Source organism: Scophthalmus maximus, chromosome 11 (assembly GCF_022379125.1).
Source record: "Scophthalmus maximus strain ysfricsl-2021 chromosome 11, ASM2237912v1, whole genome shotgun sequence".
Taxonomy (NCBI): domain Eukaryota; kingdom Metazoa; phylum Chordata; class Actinopteri; order Pleuronectiformes; family Scophthalmidae; genus Scophthalmus; species Scophthalmus maximus.
This window is the reverse complement of record NC_061525.1, coordinates 7,686,371-7,707,021: the sequence shown is the minus strand read 5'-3', so window position 1 is coordinate 7,707,021 and position 20,651 is coordinate 7,686,371. Positions and strand designations below refer to the sequence as shown.

At 44.8% G+C, this 20,651-nt stretch overlaps 2 protein-coding genes across 3 annotated transcripts; both read left to right on the top strand.

Annotated features, from left to right (window-relative positions):
• The first annotated feature begins 1,406 nt into the window (after positions 1-1,406).
• On the top strand, positions 1,407-15,227 carry zgc:153184 (uncharacterized protein LOC751652 homolog). Of its 2 annotated transcripts, none has more exons than XM_035623190.2 (6): positions 1,407-1,587; positions 11,515-11,598; positions 11,809-11,880; positions 12,337-12,405; positions 13,377-13,583; positions 14,137-15,227. In XM_035623190.2, exons 1-6 carry the CDS (start codon positions 1,582-1,584, stop codon positions 14,557-14,559), a joined length of 861 nt encoding a protein of 286 aa, XP_035479083.1. In that variant the 5' UTR covers positions 1,407-1,581; the 3' UTR covers positions 14,560-15,227. The 2 variants fall into 2 exon arrangements, with proteins under 2 accessions (XP_035479083.1, XP_035479082.1); XM_035623189.2 differs by having other exon boundaries at positions 1,410-1,587; positions 11,512-11,598.
• A 909-nt stretch (positions 15,228-16,136) lies between these two features.
• Positions 16,137-20,004, top strand: LOC118299444 (TPA-induced transmembrane protein homolog). The gene is made up of 6 exons (XM_035623191.2): positions 16,137-16,620; positions 17,395-17,481; positions 17,809-17,941; positions 18,135-18,283; positions 18,938-19,008; positions 19,098-20,004. The coding sequence occupies exons 1-6, from the start codon at positions 16,573-16,575 to the stop codon at positions 19,276-19,278; spliced, it is 669 nt and encodes a 222-aa protein (XP_035479084.2). The 5' UTR covers positions 16,137-16,572; the 3' UTR covers positions 19,279-20,004.
• The last annotated feature ends 647 nt before the right edge of the window (positions 20,005-20,651 follow it).

The following is a 20,651-nucleotide window of genomic DNA, read 5'->3' as shown; positions in this document are numbered from 1 at the left end:
GCCTGCCCTTGTGTTCTGCACTATGTTTTCACATTTGCATTGAAACTTGCTGCTGTTTATTTCTGTTCTGACAGCTGCACAGACTAACATCCTTTTGGTGTAATAGTCCTTTCCACCAGAGGAGGGAGGCAAAGTATAATGCTACCTACCAGGAGAGGCCAAAATGTATGTGTACATGCGTACAGTACAGACAAATTACAGCAATATCAAATTTCCTGGTGAACGACATAATCACTGCAATAGATAAAGGCTTCTGGTGTGCGCTTCTCCCTGTAGAAAAAAAAATCTTTATTGGCTTACCCATTTCCCACAAATGATCAGAGACACATTTTCACTTCCTGTTTGGTCTATGCATGCGGCCACAGGAAGCTGAGATGAAATGGAACATGTGCGAGAGGAGATGGGGTTGTAGGTAGGGGCTCTGCAGAGGTCCACTGTCTTCCCACGCTCGTTTCCGTGGCAGCCGGGCTTCTCTCCTCTTGACCTCTGCCGTCACCTCTTTTCTCTCGCTATCTCCTCCTCGCCGGACGAAAAGCTTTTCCCACCAAACCTGCCCGGAGTTACTGTGAAAGCTGCTTTGCTTGAGGTGCAGCTGCGAATTGGATGACCACCTACCGATCAATTTGTCTCCGCACTCGTCTCGTCGCAGTTCGGGTGACGACAGACACCAGTGTGTCCCTGCCTGTTGTAAACCACTAGGCCCTCCCACGGCACTTCCAAAAGCCTCTAATGGCAGTGATAATGATAATAAGCTTCACTTACAAAGCACTAATCACCTCGTCTTCCAACGCTTATAGTGAAACAGTTTCCATTGTTTAATCTCCCATGTTCCTCACAGAAGAGTCAAAGCTTCCTTTGGAGGGCTACTTTAGATCTGTTCCGTTTCTCGTGACGTGTTTGTTCGTGGACAGTGTTTGCATTGAGTCGAGTGTTTGTCAACTCTGTGTACCGCAGAACCTGTTCATCAGTCCATGTCAATCCCGTGAAACTGCATCCAGAATTGCTTTTGGCTGTTTAGACAAAAAAAAAGGGAAAGATGTAAGTTATGGAGACGAGACAACAACACATTTCATTCCACGTGAGGCAGATTCAATTATTAATGCAATCCAATCCCACACACATTCATACAGCGCTTCAATACACAGTGATTTTTCCATCACATATCATTCATACACTGCCAGTATACAGCTGTCAGGAGCATTTACTTTAAGTTTTAAGTGTCTTGCCCAGGGACACTTTGGCGCACAGAGGAGCTGGGGATCGAACCAAACCGAATTTCTGGTTAACCAACAGGAGTTTTATTTTGAAAATCTTTAGAAGAAGTATATGTAGACGTATATATTTAAAAAGAGAACTTGACTGACTTGACAGTGCTGAGGGAACTCTGTGCGTAAAAGTTGTCCACTCCTCCTCCTCGGCTCCGGACAGAAACACAGAGCTCGTCTCTGCGCGCGCTGCTCATCCGTGTCCACACTGGCAGCGAGGCAGTTCACTCCAAGAGGCCGAGGAACAGAGGGTGAAGGAGAAGGAGAAGGAGAAAGGGAAAAACAGGAGGGGACGATCTCTGGCACATTCCCCAGGATGGAGGTAACTTTACGCATGTGACTGCGTTTTTTTCTCTGTTGCAGCCAGCCTGCACTTTGAGACACTTGAACACATGTTTATATCATGTTACGCGTTTGGACGGAGTACGGAGCAATGGTGCGGTTAAAATATGAATGCATTACAACATCGGAGAAGAGTGAATGACTTTAAAGGGGTAATTTATTTCTGTCATATTTCTGGAGGGACTAACGCCTGTGTGTGTGTGTGTGTGTGTGCGCGCGCGCGTCAATTTAACAAATGACATTGCAAATAAAATGAGTAAACACGTGTAGTTGTGTTGACTCTTAGTTTAAGTATATAGGCTGCTTTTTTTACTGCTTTATTGTTATTAAATAACACAGGTATACCAAATTATGTATCACATATAATACACTAAATGCATGATATATTTGTTATAATGTATTCTTAATCTCTGTCTTTCCTGAGGGTGCAGTTGCTGAGACACACACACACACACACACACACACACACACACACACACACACACACACACACACACACACACACACTGACATAACATCTGTCATGAGCCTGTGCTGTGTTTGAGTAGATACCATAAGTAGATTCTGTCTTTATTATTAGTGCACATCTACGCCACAGGCTTTCTTTCTCTCCTCAAAGGCCAAACTATTATTTACCAACGTCGGAGCTTAAAAATAGAAAAGACGTGCTTCTTTATGGTGTAAGCAGCCCGTCCTGGCCCTTCCACACATGTTGTCAGTTTTTTTTTCCCCCTGCAGGATTTAGCTCACAGGTTTGTGGCCTCCTCCCTGCAAGAAAAAAAGAAGAAGCTGTTCCCTCAGTCTTTTAACATCATTCACAAGTATTTGATGTCATGTGGCGGAACAGAAACGCCCATTTATATATATTATTTTTCCCACAACACACGAGGGAGCACGTTTGCTCTCCCACACACTTACAACGCTGGACTTAAGGGCTCAGATATGCTTCAGTCCGTGTCAGCTTTAAATTTAAGACCGTATTCTTCTTTCCCTGGTGCCAGTGTTGAGAGAGGAGAGTTTGGACCAAAATCTGGAAAAGATGAAAGAAGGTTATAAGACAGAGAGAAAGGGGGGCTCTCTTAGATAAACATTGTTTTTCTTTTTCTTTCCTCATACATGGTTACAGTTTCTGTGAGATAAAACTGTTTGAGAGGCCGAACACTGAGAGGGTGAAAGCAGGTTCAGCCGTTATTGGTGGAGCCTTTGCAAACCCAACTCCAAAAAATCTCACGAGTTCAGTTTTCACCACAACCCGGAGGTCTGTCGAGCCGTCGAGAAGTTGGACGACACTGAGCAGCGCTGCAATTCAAATTAAAAACTCAGATCTCAGGTATTGTGCAGTGATTTCGTAGGCAATGGTTCTGTCATGATTCTGCTCCCATGAACTCATAAGACTCTGAACTCTAGTGGACTTCCATTCTTTGTGTGTCTCTGTTAAGGTTGTACCTTCCTAGTGTGCCTTTGCCTTAGTTAATTTATTTTTGTTAATGCTTGTTTCTTATTTCTAGAGTTGTTCTTGCTGTTTCCTGTTTTAGTCTGAAGTCCCTTTGTTGCTTCACTTCCTTTTCCTGTGTCTTGTGTCTGTCCACTCTACTTTTCCTGAGTCTCCTGCCACCTGTGATTGTCCGTACCTGTTCCTAACGTGTCTCACCTGTGATTGTCCGTACCTGTTCCTAACGTGTCTCACCTGTCTCGTTACCTGTGATTGTCCACACCGGTTCCTAACGGGTCTCACCTGTGTCTCGTTACCTGTGCCAGTACCAGGTTCACCTCAACATGTAGGAGAAACGATTTTCTGTCGATGGTTTTTAGGTCCAACGTGACACTTCCGTGGCAGCCGCTGCAGATATTATGGTCTTAAAAACCTGAAGTGAAACCTGCAGACAGCCCCACTGAGTGTGGCTTTTTGTACATTCATGGTCATTTGATGTTTCATGCATCTAAAAGTCTGTCAATTCCTTTTCCTGCGGGGTTATTCTGGTTCAAATCCTGCGAATCAAATCCAATCAGTGTTTTCCGAATCTTGCAACGTCAACACAATTTTTTTGTGCGAGGGTTTTGTCACTGCAGTTGATGAAAGTTTTACCCTCGAAATGGGCCTGTGAAGTCAATCTCCCGCTCACTGTCATTCGAACTGCGTCGGCGGTGCTGCATGTTTCTTGCTGCTCATGTTCTCGCAAACATTGATTTACATCAGCTGCCTTGGGCGAAGCCTTAAAACAAGATTAACTCATGGAATGTTTTTTACATTTTACGGTTGGAAAGTCAAGCTGACTGAGATGACAAACTGGAAAAGTTGTGTTTGTGCACGCATCTGTGTGTGCGTGCACCTGAGGACTTGTACTGCATGTGTGTGTGTGTGTGGAGGGGTGGTGGTTTTTCGTTTGATGGAAAAACAACACCACAGAGTGAGTATTTGGGATTGGCTCGCCGACCATATGGTGAGCACATTTATTATATAATCCACTGTAAAGTTAAGAGACCAGTCTGTACCAGCCAGACATTTGCTAATGACCAAGCTTTTTTCCCCTCTTTTGCTTTACAACCGTATGTTATTTTAATGGCGTGATACTAATGGTGATCTTAATAACCAATATTTCTACCTCTTCTACAACAAACTCACGCTCCAGTCACTACTGCTAGAACGGCATATAATCCAGCGATGAAAGCATCCGCCGGTCTTATGTCCAGAGCCTATCGGAGCTGGACGTTATCAGTGACAGGCGCTGTGTCTGCTGACCGTATATTGAGCTTTATGTGTTACTTTCAGCCCAGTTTTGATGAATGGTTCACTCTGTCCACGGACATAAAACAGACACCTATAACTGACCGTGAAGCCCAGCGGCGTGTAAGGCATCAGCATCTCGGAGAGCCCGAGGAAACTTTAGCCCGTCCTCCGAGTCACAGTGTTGTCATGGCTGGATCCCTGTTGGGATCGCACACTGGAAGCATCAGTGATTTCTCATTGCATAGTTTATACTATTCATTGAAGTCCAGTCATTAAAAGGGCTTCTGTTCAGAGTCATGTCAAAATAAGTTGATGAGGAGCAACTACGTGTGTGTGTGTGTGTGTGTGTGTGTGTGTGTGTGTGTGTGTGTGTGTGTGTGTGTGTGTGTGTGTGTGTGTGTGTGTGTGTGTGTGTGTGTGTGTGTGTGTGTGTGTGTGTGTGTGTGTGTGTGTGTGTGTACACCAGCATGTCATGTGATTTTTAAAAAACTTCAAGTTTTCACTTTAGTTTGCTGTTTTGTATGTGTGAGGTGTGTGTGTGTTTTTCCACAAACCACATCAGCTTTCTCTGACAGCATGTTAACTGAGCGTTGTGCACGGCCAAATCGTAATTGCAAAACCATTTGTTAAAGAAACGGAAGCAAACAGCGGGAAGTGTGCGGTTGCTTTCCGCAGAATCTTCATAATTTTTCGCATTTTCCTCGCGACTATTTCACAACGTATTTGGTTTCCCCGGTAACGTCGCAGCAACAATGTAAAAAAAGTATACTTTGGCCAAAATGAACTGCCGTAGCCACGTGAGTCACGGTCAAATGATTAATTAGCCGGTTCAATAAAGCAGTGCAGCCGAGGATGCGAACGCCGTCTGTCGGAGGCGGGGGGCAGTAACACGTGGGCCGTTAGCCGCGCCGAAGTGTCGTAAAAATTGAGCAGCGTGCTGGTGAGAGATGAGGAGCACACCTGCTGTGGTTGTCAACGGAGCAGGTGTCAAATGCATTTGAAATAAAAGACGTCGCAGATGCTTTTTCGAAGACAGGAAGTGCGTTCGACGTGTGTGTCAGGTGTGAAGGATTACACACTCTGTGTTCACCAACAACGCAAAAGGAGAACTGATTATAGGCGAGGGTGGAAGCTCACACCGCTCGCTCCTCTAATCCGAGGGGCTCTTAGCAACAGAATATATGTTTACACAGAAAAATGAGCTGCTCACTTGCTGACAGAGGTATTTCTGTTGTTTGCAGTAGATGTGTGATCGCTTTATTCAAGGATATCAATGTGAAATATTGTACCGGTTGTGCCGTCCTGCGGGAAAGTAACGCGCTGTGTTTTACCACCTTTATTTGAATCTCAAACCACGTGAGGTCGTTTCGTGGACGCCTGGCTCGTTGCACCTTTACGACCAATTCAATGGTTCATAAAGCCTCTAATTGCTTTAGCTGCTGTTTTATTGCAGAGTAGTTCTTCTCTTAAACATTGTTATTGTTTGCTGCCATTACATGGATATGTGTGTTTTCTATTCTTTTCTATGTTTTTTTCCCGCTGAGACCTGCTATCGGGGATGAGGTGGTGTCAGAGGCTGTGTGGGGTGGAGAGATAGCTGGGGCGGGGGCCACAGGGGGGACACTGATCTGCTCGAAGCAAACAGTCATGCAAGTGGAGTATAGACTTCAGGGGAAGCGCATGAAATATGGACGGTGATTTTTAAGCGATCCGTATTACACATCCCTGCTCAGTTAGGCCGTACATGACCTGTCGATGCCATTGGAGAGTTGTAGGCATCTGCGGATTGTCTGACATCTTGGATTTTTTTGGTGGAGATGGTGTTTGCTCCAAACTCCAAACAACCCTCCCCCCAAAAAACAATATCGTCCTGACTTTATAACTTCCTTCCACATCTCTCTGCAGATCAGTTAACCCGTAGCGCCTGCACCTCCACAACCACCCCCTTCTATATTTGGCACGTCGCCACGCTCCTTATTTCCTTTTTTGGCAGAAAACGAGTGCAAACACAATAAGTGCTGCAAGCTGCACTGTGCATGTGCCAGTTTTTGCCTTGTTTTTTACTCAAGGCCGTGTCAACATTTGTCACGTTAATCTAGAGGGTGAATATTTTCTCATTTGATCATCTGTGCTCATTCATTCAACGTGTGTGCAGCATTACAGTGGTGATGTAAACAAAAACGGAGGAAGAAGCTACTTTTGAAAGTATTTCTGTAGCTTAGGTGCCAGGTGCATGCTGCTCGTTTGGGCAGGTTATAAACCCATTACTCATTGGGAGGTGCCAGGTATACGATAGCAGAGAAATATCTAACAAACATCGACTGCTGGGTGGGAAGCATGAGGACAAAACAGAATAGACTAGAGACGATGTAAGTAGAGCGGCTTGGAAGCCGGAATAGGAGCTGTGACCTTTTCTTGCTAAGAAGGTCAATCCTTCCAGTTTAGTAAGAAGTATTCAGATCCTCTACTCTGGAAAAAACTGCAACACCAGTTGTAAAAGAACGGCTAAGTTGAAGTGAAAGGACCAAGAACTAAACAAAAATCTGAATAGAATAGAATAGAATTTTAAATTTCTTGCACTGCACTGTAACTTTTACTGTCATATTTAATGTCTTTTAGCGTGTTTTTATTCCTTGTTCACGACTTCCAATTGTTCGTTGATATGTGCTTCTTTTACACTTTGTCGTAATGCTTTTCAAATTTTGGGTTAAAAATGTTAAAGTTAAACGGGAATGTTCTCTCCTCTCACCTGTCTGCCATTTTTCTTTCATTCGTGCAATGCATGATGGTTTATAATGACAATCGGTCGTACTATATAAGGGTATAATAATTCCAACCATACATCGGGACAGTGATTTGGGACACAGCCAGTGCCCTTCCACACGGGCACATTCCCATAATGCAGCAGAATATTTGATCCTAGATTATACAGCGTCCAAGTCTCCCGTAGATGAATGGACCCTGGACCCTTCTTTTTTTTTTAAGCACTCTCCACGGCCGCTCCTTCGCCGAGGTTATCTGAAACAGGCTGCTCTGGTTATCAGGTTGAAACAGTGTATTTCCCACGAACAGGCCCGACCCTGTCGTCTCTTCTCGTGTGGAGCATCTCTCATAACTGTATTTATCACGTCGCAGGAAAATATCCCTTTGGTCTTTCCGGCTTTATTGGCAGCTTTCTGTCTTCAGGTCATCTGGATTTATTTTTTGCTTATTCTCTGGGTGCCTCTTTTATTGTTTTCTCCACCCTACAGTATGTACTAGCCTGACTAGTCTTGCTGCAGCACCTCGATCCCTCATGAGTGTGTCCATCAGTTACCTCATCCCTCTGATTGAGGGCCCCTTCCCGGTCCGCTGCCGCATACGCACCACGCGTGAGCAACACGCCGACGCGGTGCCAGTGAGGGTGGTGGAAAAGTGAGATATTCAGATGAGGTCTGGTCCAGAGACGCATCATGTTTTCCTGGAGAGGCAGCGAGAGCGAGAGAAGGTGCCTGTCTGCTCTTTTAACAAGGGCGGGCAGGAGGGAGCTGTGGTGGGGTTCCCCTGGCACGACACGCTGACTTGTGAAAACAAGGTGTGCGCTCACAGCCGAAGCCATTGCGCCCGGCGAGCTCATTGTACGAGATCATGCTGAACAGCTGTGCTTCAGTGATCTTCACCCTCACAGAGTTCCGACGCGTGGGGCTCACGGTCGAGAGCTTAGGGAGGATCGAGAGCAAAGCGGAGCGTTGTTCCCGGAGAGGGGTTAAAGATCCTGTGTCGGACATCATCTTTATCAGCTCCGTGGTAGATTACATGGCCCGCTGCTCTCTGACCGCCGCTGTTATATCAAGCAGAGTTGTCAGGATTTACTCCGACTAATATCATGTGCTTTCTCCTCCTCAGCCTCTGGAAATAGGAGTTACAGGAACAGACAAGAGCAGCCTTTGTGTGGTGCGTGTGTGTGTGTGTGTGTGTGTGTGTGTGTGTGTGTGTGTGTGTGTGTGTGTGTGTGTGTGTGTGTCTTTGCGTTCCGCCGGTCATACTGGAAACCTCGTGTCTCCATCTACAGACTGGAAATGAAGATTTTCAGGTGTGGCCATGTGCACAGTCAACCACATTGGAGGTCACGACATTCTTTTGTGGCTCGGAGTAGCTGAGGAAAAAGATTGGTCATGTGTGCATCCACGCAGTTGTGTCCATGTGACAACTTCTTCTGTTGACTAGAATATATGTATTAAAAAAAAAAGGGTTAGTGGTCTGATGATTATTCATTTTTTCATAGCATATAGTCCTATTCCTTGAAAAATTGACAAAAATGTTACACCGAGGAAATCGGTGTAGTGTTTTTTGTGTAATCCTGCGAATTCCCTTCCCTTGAACGCCAGTAAGGCACCAGGCATTCATTTACTTTTTTGAGAATGCTATTCAATTACACAAAATGTTCTCATTTTACATTGGCAACATCTTAAGGACTGTTTGCAGGAAAGTCAGAGTTCTGAAATAGCGTCCTTCTTTTTAGCTTCACCCCAGGCCCGTTTTTGGAAAACCTCAATCACGTGGGCAAAGCTTTCCGTCAAGAAGCTTTTCCTTAAAAAAGTTTCCTTGTTTAGACATGCTCAATTGCTCTATATGCTCGATTACACTATGTTTTCAGATGTGGTTTAAGTATATCCAGAGACACACTCTCTCTCTGAGGAGCTGAGGGGGCTACGGAGCAGCGCTGCGGGGGGCTTTTTCCCAGGCCTACAGCCCCAGAAATAGAGTTTTGCCCTGCTCTTCCCTGCAGTGAACCAGAGTTTCCCACTCTTTCGGAAGAGCCTGGGGTCCCGGCTGAGTCAAACATGTCCATATCCGACCAACCCAGGGACTTTTATGGCTCACTGAAATAACGTGCCTCTTGTAGCATCTCTCAGCAGTCAGTGACCTGATCATTTGAGTTTCACTGAGAGAAAAAAAACAAACATGTTTGCAGGGAATTCTTGTTTTAATGATGCAGATAAAAAAGCTAAGAGATAAAAGTTCTAAATTATCTGTGGATGTTTGGATGCTTATCATTCGTTTTTACTTTAAAATGTGAATAAAATCGCCTCCAATGCGTGGTCACTGTATTATCAGTCCGGGGGGTATTTGCATTGAGTCTGACGTTATTGTCATTCTGCACACAGACGTTCATTGGAGATAAGGGCTCGCTGTGAGAAGACGGATCTTAGGGATATTAATGGATGTGAAAGGACTTGTGTTGAGTAGTAATCCCAGATGAAGCCTTATGAACCTTCATATAGCCCTCTCAATTTATATAAGTCCCTCGAGATTTACAGAGAAATGTAATGTTTTTACTCGATTGGTTTCTCCGCCTGTGTCATTTAAATGAAGTTTAACAAAAGAAAAATCCAAAACCTTGATTTTTTCCCCCCAACCTGAGACAATTTAACCGAACAAAGCCCCACTTCCTTTCCCTGCACTGTTGTGACGTTGCGGAGTGTTGTACTGGGAAGGAGAACTTTGTCTTTTGAAAGACAGGAAGGAGTTAAACAATCAGAGGTTACAAACGGACGGTGTGGAGGGTGGGTGGTCCCAGGAGGTGACTATTTATCACGGATTGTGATAAGAGAGCTCAGGAAAAGGGGTTGCGGCGTGGATCTAGATTCAGAGGTGGAGCGAAGAAGTATCAACAGAGGCGGCGCAGGGACGGCTCATGCTGTAATCCGTTTGGGTGGAGGGTGCAAGGAGGTGAGGTCATTGAGAACAAGGGGGGGGGGGGAGACAAATAAAGCGTGCGATTAAAACGTGGAATGTGTGTATCTGTGAAGCCTGCGAGGTCCATGTTTCTGGGGGGGCTGAGAGGGCACACCCAGGAAATGTGACGGGATCGACCACTGTGAGAAGAAATGAGACCCGGCCCGAAAGCCAGAACAACAACAACAACAAGCGGCGACGTTACAGCTCAGATCGCTCAACGGTGACATGCTGCGTGAGGATGTGCACAAGGCTCGGGCTGCGAACAAGTTGCTCGGCCCGGTTCACGGCCCAAATGCCTTGCGCGATAATGACTAGTTCCCGGAAAGCAGAGAAATAAACTGGAGGCTTGTTTTTCAAGGCTGACGTTGGTGCACATTCCGGCCGGCGGCCTCGCGCCAACTTATCACTTATAGGCCCGCAGATACGCAGAAGTGAGTCAGTGGTCATCAAAGGGCGCCGTGGGGAAGGGAAGTTTGGCAATCGGCTTGGGAATAGTGGGAGAGGCAGAAAGTGAAGGGGCCAAGACGTGATAACAGTGCGAGGCTGCAGGGACAGGTCGCCCCCCCCCTCCCCTGTCACGGGGCCGCGCTGTGATGTTGAACAGCTGTGGAGAGAGAGAGAGAGGGGCTCACTTCCTGTGTCCAAACCCATGAAAAACACTCTTTTTAGCCGGAGATGAGGTGAGTTCCTCTAAGTACGGAACTCTTTTGTTTGTTTGCGTTATCCATCCTCCCTGCTCTATTTCTCAATCCGTCTGCATTTGACTGCGGAGAAGAGGGAAGTGAAATACGCTCTCCATCTCGGAACCCTTCCTTGTTCGGCTGCTCTCTTCTGCTGATACTGTTTAATATTTTATCTCTCACCATCTTAACAGTGTTCAAGGCGTTGATGAAAGCCAGAGTGCATGTTTGAATGTGCAGGCATCGACGCAAAGACCACGTTGACTGACACGTGCACGACACACACTGGCTTTGTGTTATGACCGTGGACTCGACTTCGACCTCTATTTCAACTGTATGTGACTGAAACGTATATGAAGATGTTGACTTCATGCAGTGATGGATTTCCATTGATGTGGTCATGATAATTCGTCCATGTTCATATTTAAGCATTTACCCGAAGAAGGTCTCTGTCCATAACAATAATTGATAAATGTTCTTTATTGAGCAAGTGCAGACGGTGTGCGGGTGTTTCTTCTCCCTAATCGAATGCATACCTCCTAAAAGTCAAGCTGTATTTCCCGAGAGTGCCACTGTGAATAGATGCAAAAATCAAGGTCATGCTGGGAATCCTTCAACTTGAATGTTTCCACTTTGGCCACACCTATATATTTCACATTCAGTATAATCAGTAATACCCTCAACTCAGGGGAGGCACTGAAATATAACAATTTTTTTAACTGTATCACTCAATTGTTGTTTTTCTGTTGTTTTAGTGACTGTTTTTCTTTTCCAGAAGGATTCTCCATCCAAGCCGTCTGTGGCTGAGCTGGCTGGGAGGTTCAAAGGTCATATTCTACCGATGCCGACCACAAATGACGAGGTGACATGCTTTATTTATATCCTATATGTAACAGTGTCCATGTACACAACAGCATGTTTAGTGGAGCAACACTCCACACACAGTGTTTACATGGTTTTATTTCCATACTTCATACAGAGTCGTTGGTGAACACACACGGACTGTGTGTGTGTGTGTGTTGACAGCTTTTTCATATTTTACACCTCCTGCACCTTTTTGTTTTTTTCCTAGATGTCGTTTCGAAGACGACCTCCGTGTTCCCTGAAGTTGCAAAATCAGAAAGCGGATAACGAAGAGTCAGATGTGAGTTATCTTGTTCTGATCGACTGGTGCATGTGCTGCGATAGGAAATCCCCAGAAAACAGACAGGGGTTTGTTTCAGCACTGCAGGCGGTGTACGGAATCTGCTTTTTTATCTATGTGCTTTCTGCTGCCGGACACACTGTTCTTCTTTCTGTAAAATTGACTCTCAGACCAACCACACAAATCTCTCTATGGCCACGGCACAACAAAAGTGCAAACAAATATACATAAGCATGGTAAATATAGATGTTCTTTCAATAATTCTGTTATGTATTGATTAAATACTATTCAATTTTGGTATGTAGTCTTAACACTAACCAGGACATGTACCAGCATGTCCCAGCATGCTGTAGGATGAAGTACTGTAACACTGTGTCGGCTTTCCATGTTTCAAACTGATGGTGTTGATTTGTCTTTGTCTTTTTATTAACCAGTCAAATTTTGTTCTCTTTGCAGAAAACTGTTGTCTCCCCGAATCCCTTTAAAATCAAGATGAGGAACTCCTCCATCATTGAGAGACTGCAGGTCGGTGCACATGGCAAACACTTGAATATTTTTTGCGAGGGGGAAATGGGAACCAAAGCAACCACTTGCCTCACAGATGATGTGTCATCAGAGGGCGCAGATTGTAGTCAGGGTTTTTGTTTCTTCTAATCAGGAGATTGAGATATTTAACGCATTACTGCCACCCACTGTTCAGTTTCCACCGGTGCGTGCGCTGCTCACACGCTGAGAAATAAGGGGGGGGGGGAGGAGGCGCTTGTGCCTGATGCCACAATCTGCTCAGATTAATGAGATAATGGGATCATGGGCTACCCATTCTCTGGTGAGGCTCTAAACTCACCACCGTCGCTCCTGTAGTTAGCAGTTCACACGGTGGGCAGCCATGGGACAAAAGGGCTGCCGCTTCTCCCTCTTCCTCTTCTCGCCGGTGCAGGTAGGACGCTCTCCCCTGAACCTGAGCAGTGGTCCGGGGGTTTAACCCAGGATGTTTTTTGTGTGTGTGTAGTTCAGCTCTCGGACTGAATGTGACAGCAGTTGTTTACGACACCTAGAAGGCAATTTCAGGCCATGCAGGGCGTTTTTTCAAAGCAGGAAGGTGACGGGTACTAGCAGAGCAATGTCCTACATGCATGTCTCGATAACACTGGTAATAATATACTTAATATGCTTCAGTAATATGAATAAAGAAAGAAATATTATTAATTTAATCTTTAGTTTTCTGAAAAGAGAAGATACCTCTGTTTAGAGAAATGATATTTTTCAATCTCTTCTTCTAATGATGATATTAAAGTCTCCTAATAGAGTGAATCCTAGATTGTAAACCCGAGTCTCAGCCTTCACTCTCATTCTCGGTTTGTTGTAAAGCAACTGTTTCAATAAATGTATTTACAGTAAATTAAAGTTGCTTTCTTATAACTAAGTCTCATTAGAACACAAAGTACCACAGAGATTATTGTGTCCAGGCTTCAGTATTTCCTCCCCCCCTCCCGCAGGCCAACCTTGCCCTATCACCCACGGCTCTTCTGCCTTCACCCAAGAGCCCAGAGGTGAAGCTGCCGCCCGCTGCACCCTCGTCCCCCAGCCCGCCCTGCAGCCCCCGGAGCCCCACCCTGCGGCCCTCGCATCAGTCCAGTGAGGAGGAGGATGCCACCGGCTTCGACGGGCCACCCGAGGGCACCCCACTGCCAAGCTTCAACAAGGTGAACGCATGAAGTCAGGCGTGCTGCACATCAGCGTCACCATATTTAGTAAAAAGATATCTACCGAAGCCGTTTCGCACAGCATTCGTGAAAAGATTCACAGTCACATGTGTTTGTGTGGGTTTTGAGTTCTGAGTCACTAAATGACAAAAATGTCCTGGGCCCCAGTGGTGTTTCTCAGGCTGTTCTCCGAGTGCGCTGTGACATCACGGCCGGACACGCGGTCCTTGTACCCAGTGACGTGTTTCTCTGCAGGTGTTCGGCCTCTCCTGTTTAAGCAGGCCTTAGATAAGCTGGTGCAAGATGCCACTGCAGCGTGTGAACACTCCTGCAAGGGGGATTGAGGATGTAATCCCCTTAGCCCAGTTTAGAGTTTCTACAGGGACCATTTTGTGCAGTGCTCTCACGCATATGCTAATTGGACTTGCCCAGTTGCTCTTTAATCATGCAAATTAAACGATATTACATCGAAAATTGAAACATGCACGGTTCTATAGAAATGTAACTCAATCTGAATTATCTCCCGGATCTCTCTCATTGTCCCCCCACACAGACTCGTGCACGACTGTCATTCAAGAGGCGCCCACCCACGAGGCAGCACAGGAGGTCAGCCGGAGACGAGGCGGGGGCCTACGGGAGCAGTCTGTCCCCAGTTGAACTGTACAGCCCGAAAGAAAATGGGGAAGAGGAACGGGTGTTCGACAGCCCGGCGGAGGAAGCTGAATGTGGGCGGCCGGGCAGTCGGGAGGAAGCCAAAGACAAGGACGACGGCCACCGGGACTGTGAAAAGACAGAGGACAGAGTAGCAGAGAGCCACCCAGACAGTAAGGGAGGTCCGGAGGAAGAGCAGGAAGCACAAGGCCAGGGCTCGGAGGCTTTGGAGGAGGAGGAGCAGCGACCTTCAGAGCCTTGTCCCGCTGAGCAGATTGAGGGCGACCTTAACTCAGAGGAGGGGCAGGAGGAGATGGCTCACTGAGAAGGAAGTGACAGGGTGTGAACTGTGAACGTTTACTTTGAGAGAATAAAACCACCACATGTATGAGTTATTCAGCGCTTCGATTGAGAGAAAAATTACTCCTCCTCAGAGAGAGAGAGAGAGATTTCTCGGTTTAACGTTTCTGTTCTGCTTTTGAGTCCCACTGTCGCCCTCTCCAGGCCGTACACAGAACAGGTCTATGAACACTGGAGAGCTACAAGACGCCGCTGTTGTCTTGCACATGGACATAAAGCGTCCCCGCCGATACTGCGTCCATGAAGAGCCTTGCACGACGAGACTCCTGTTTCTATGACAGACAGTCTCTGCTGAGATTTCACGAGTCAAAGACATTGTTGACGGTGCACTTCGAAAGTCTCCTACGATACCGACTGCTGGTTTGGCAAAAGGCAAAAATAATAGATTTCATATATATATATGTGTGTGTGTGCAGATATGTAGAGGTCCTGGCATCATATTAAATCACTATCACTTTAGGTTGAAGTGATATACTTTGTATTATTTTATTTTTGATGTACGTCGGTCTGCTTGTCTCCTACTTTGTCGACGGCAAAGTGTTTAAACCGCAGTGCTGCTGTGGAGTGGCGCAGGACCTCAGAGGTCACGCATAGAAATGTTAAGAGAATAAAACGGCTTCCCTCCTATGTAAAGACGTGTTTGTAAGTAATTTCCGCGGAGTCATCGTGGGTCATAAGGTTATCTTATGAACACCGTCCTTTATAGCAGACCTGTCGGTGAACGTGTGATTTTGTTCATGCTCTCCAGAGATTTGAGGACAATGCTGAGTGTCAGATGAGACCAATAAAAGCTAGAATGAAGGAGTTTTATAGTTAGAGGTCGTTGACAGTAATAAGGGATTTCTGTGCTTCATTTACAGCTTTGTGGCCGCAGTTAGTTTTGCTGTCGCTCTTGGTGATTTCATATGACCACCACAGCTCTGTCCGTGTCCAACGCCCTTTAAAGCCAAAAGCCAACAGGTAAATTATTAATAAATAAAAGTGAAGGCTATTCTAATATCTCTATTCGTACAAGCTGATCTTTACAGACACAACGTGCCTGTTCCCACGGGCATCATTTGCACCGTGTCGTGCCTCTACGTTAAAAATTACAAAGTGCAGAGCTGCGGCAGTGGTGAAGCACACATGTACCGTGTCTCTGTCCCCCTGTCATCGCTGCTACTTTGACCCAGAACGCAACTTCGAGAAGCAAATTCACAAACCCCACATTTGTACGTGCCCTTATTTACTGTTTCGACCACAGCAAGGCTGAAAGTGTGTAGGTGCACTTGGTGTTCTGTGCAGTAACTGTGTTATTTACTGTAAAACAGAGGTGTTCGATTCAGCTGACAATAAGGTGAGTCATTAAACGCATCGTGAAAGAATCGTCGGAATTTTTATGTTATGAATATATTATTCAATTTGGCACCTGCATACGAAATGCAACCGCCTGCGGCCATTTTGTGCCATTCACTTTGCCTGCGTCAATATTTGATAATTGCGAAATCAATATCTGAGGGGGGCGGGGCCAGGCGGCCTGCATCGAATTCCTTCACGGTATAGACGAGTGTTTCGCCACACTAACTCCCATTACTGTAAAGGGACAGTGTGCAAAGTGACGATCCCTGTGATGTCACACCGGAGAAATACCAGAGTTGTGACACGTTCAAAACCCCGTAAATTTCGAGTCCCCCCCCCCCCCCTCTACCAGCTGGATTCTTCACCTGACAACGCCTCTCCCGCGTCAGCCGCGACCGAAACTTGAAGGAAACACCTGGCAGACGGGGAAGGAGCGACGGAGACGCACTGTTCCACACGCTGTCGCTGCGCGGTGTCAGCTGTTTGGACGAATCGGTGCCTTTCTGACCCGTGGCCGGGGGCGTTCACGGTCCCGCGGACAAAGTGGTTTCGTTTATTTAACGCTCACAAGTCGCCACTTCCGGGACGGGACGCCGGTCCAGGGTTCCCCGCTGGGCGCCGACAACAACAACTGACCAACATGGAGTTTGAACTGCAGGCCATGATCGGGAATGGCAACGACGACCAGGTGAGTCAGTGACGTGAACGACTGACAGTTAATTATGTGTGTATTTACATATTAATGATTTTTTTTTACAAACTAAGTTCATGCAGAAAAGTAAAAAAAAAAAGACATGTTCATTTCCTTAAACCAAGTTCAATGTATTTGCTTACGGGTATTGGTGATAAAGTCTATCGTTAAACTTAAAAAAATTATATATATATATATATATATATATATATATATATATCGGCCGATATATATATCGGTACCAGAATTTCATTCCTGCCTTATATTGAATACGGCATGGGCCCCCCAAAATCCATACTGGTCAGGCCTCTATCACACACACATATATATATATATATATATATATATATATATATATATATATATATATATATATATATATATATATATACTGTGAAGTTTAATGAAAGTATAATGGGGGAAAAAAAATACACATTTATGGCTATAGTCTTGTTAATCTGATATTTAGTTTTTGTGAGGGTTTCAAAGTGGAATAGGAAACACTCGCTGTTCAGCATAAAATATCACTTTCACAACTTGTGTTATTTATCATTGGACAAATTGGCCAGTGTCAGACCGATTAGTCGGGCTGATGTCTGTCATAATTGTCTGTATCGGCCGATGCCTGTGCTCACTAAGCCGATAAACAAAACAAAAAAAATATTCAAATGTAGTGCAGATCAACCTAAGTAAAAAGTCAATTCACATTTTCCCCCCCAATTTTTTTGTGTGCATGAGTGGGAAAGTGAAAGTGTCTTCTTGTTTCGTCAGGTCGCAGGTAATAATGGGGTGTTGCTGCTCTCTGGCTGTGAAGCAGAGGCTCAAAGGAATCAGAAAAATAAATACTCTCATCGAGAGGTATGACGACTCTTAGTAACTGTTTTGATTTGATGCTTCCTCGAGCATTTCCTCCTGCCCTTGGAATAAAGGAAGTGTAACTGTTATCTTGTGACATCTACACCTAGTTTATTTTCCCATCCACCCAGTGCAGCTATGAATGACCTCTATCGATAACGTGGTGCTCAGGATTTGTCTTCTTGTTGCTCGATGCTCGTCATTGAATAACAAAAACACAACTTTTGGTAGTGCATTACATCTTGAATTATGTTTCAATAACGTAATATCTAACTTGCGGCCCCATGGCTTGTAACCATATCTTGACAAAATGTTTGATTGTTTTTGTAGATGAGCGCCATGTGCAGGATTAGGGAAGAACTGAATATGAAGGTCTTCAGAAAACTGACAGTATGGATGGTCCTTGTCTTCATTCTTTTCCTCATCGTTGGGGTGATAATTATTTCGCTGGCGGTGTGCTCAGGTAAAGTGTTATGAAGAGTGGTTTGCATATTTTGTGTAGTGAGGATTGTTACATTGTGCTCCATTTTAAGTGAATAATGTTTTGTGGACGATTTCACAAGTATGAACAATGCAAGGCTAACAGTAAAATGCTTTGGCAAAATTATACAATTAATTTCTAAGTATTGAGGCCTCAACATTTCCTCTCCGAGCAGCGATCCATAAGGACGTGGATGAGGAGTTTGACCGTTCGTCGTTCAATGTTTCTCTGTATTTCAACGGGAGCTTCCAACTGCCCAACCTGGTCTTTACGGAAGAACTTTCCTCCGAAAGCCAAGCGCTGACCGATGAACTTCAACTAAAGGTTTGGCCAATTAACAGCATTACCTGTATATTTATAATAATGTACATAATAAATTCAAATGGGTTGTGTATTCTGCGCGGATTGGAAGTCTGACACAATATTCCCATTCACTTGAATGAGAACTCAGTACATAATTACATATATACTGTACAAACACTATAGGATTAGTTTTTACTTACAGTCGTTGTCCCTTTCCTCCTAATAGTGTACACCCATATGAACATCATGGGGATTTAATTGATACGTACTGTTTATTGGCTTAAAAGGAAAGCCAATAAAGAGGAGTCTTAATTAATCTGGGTTTAGTTGTAACCATGGTATAAAATCACAATCTGTCTCGTCCTTTTTGGTTTTATTTAATGTGAGAGCTGCATAGCTGACAACTGTATATAATTTGTGTTTTACTAGTGTTTCCCACTTGGAACTGTTGGCTTTTACTCCTCCACTTCCAAGTGAAAAACACCGACTGAACCTGAGAGCACTCCCGTGGGTTTCGTTGAACAAAGAGCTGATTTTGATCTCTTACAGAGGATTTAAATTGAAATCCCTGCCGCAGCTGAATAGGGCCCTAAGAATATCAAGAGTAGGTTAGTTTCTGCCAAACTGTCTGACTCTCATTGTTTGCCTCTGCATGTCCCGACCTGCCGCACCCAGGTGGTTGACCTCTACAAGGCCTCCCCTGCTCTGGAACGCTACTTTTCCAAAGCTGACATCTACGCTTTACGGTAAACACACATCGCCTCCTCTATACGTGCACTTTAAAGGGGAAACGTGTGCTTTGAGCTTCAGGACTTCTGTTTTACCCTGCGCACAGGAACGGCTCTGTCATTGCTGACTACCAGCTGACGTTTGTCATGCCTGAAGACGATCAGCTGAGAAACTTCACCCTGAGCAGGGAGATGGTGTACAACGTGTTCAGACAGTTCCTATATGACCAGGAGCCAAACGACTCTGGGCCCACGTACATCGATCGCCTTTCCCTAACCATGTTCTGAAGACAGTGTTCCCAAGTGTTCACAAACAAACTGGGAAACCAGAGTATCCTGTTTTTCCTTGCAATTGAAGCGAGACACTGTGCCTCCTACAGTAATGTGGCTTCTGGTAGCAGGCGATTCGTCAGACTTACTGTATGACCTCTCCCATGAGTGTGTAGAAATCTCGCATGCAATGTACTTTTACCACAGGAAGCTACGCAGCCACAGTCACACAAACTCAAACTGTGTCTGTGGGTATGTGGGAAGGTCATACGGAGGATCTGGTTTAGAGTGTCAAACGGAATAGTTGAACTCACAAGAGAACGCCGGCAAAAAATCTGCACTTTGCGACTGTATAATTGTATACCGTTTATTATCATGTATTACTGTGCCTTGTTTAACTGCAATTATTCATTATTGGAGTATAGGTATACATTTCAGTGTTGTAACTTTTCATATCAATTTCCTGACTTTCTCTGTATATTTGTACATAAGAAAAATACCCGGAGTGATTTTGGAGTGTTTATTTTTTACATCTCTGTGCCATTGGTCTCCCTCACTGGACACGATTTGCAAACTAAGTTGCGTGTGAAAAATATTTGCCTTGAAAGTGGCTAATGCTGTAGGAAAATCAGCTTCAGGGAACTGTACAGGAGGCATTGGTGTGCTGGGGCTGTAATATTTTAGCGAAGGCTATAAATGTCAATGTAAAAACACATATTCCATAAATAAAAGTCACTAAATGAATTTCACATTTCTCAGAAGTTCTGTTTGACATCTGCAGTACGGCCCAGTTGTGTTTGTGGTTGAACAACAGCATGTCCCACATGCAGCACTTACCGCTTCCCTCTCGCTCTGTTTGCAGAGATCTATCAATAATTCACATCATATCATGGATATCTTCCTTTTTCGAGCAGAATGAGTAGTGGGCTGCGGGTATAAACATTCATCAACCTGTGCCATGTCAGTGTGACAGATCGCAGTCCTGGCAGGGATCATGTCAACATGTTTGTTCTCCAACAGGATTACTGCTGTGATTGATGTTTATGCCAAATGACCTGGTCACAAACAGAAGTTCTTCCAACACATGGTTATTTTTAGTCCTTAATTCAGGCTGCGAGACCTAATGAAGAGTTCATGCCTGAGTCAAGGAAGTCACTAACTTCCATGTGGTTTTTTTACCAGTTCGAAATCTGAATATGGTTGATGTAATGGTTTGATTAACATAATAATGTAATGTAAAATCTATACGGTCTACAAATTCTTTTTTTAATCATTTTTTAATTATTATTATTATTTTCAGGTATTTGTCACTGCTGAAACTACCGATAAAGTTTAGCTCAAGTCATTACAGTCAGTTATAGTTCTGTGGCATTATAATAGTCGAGTCAATC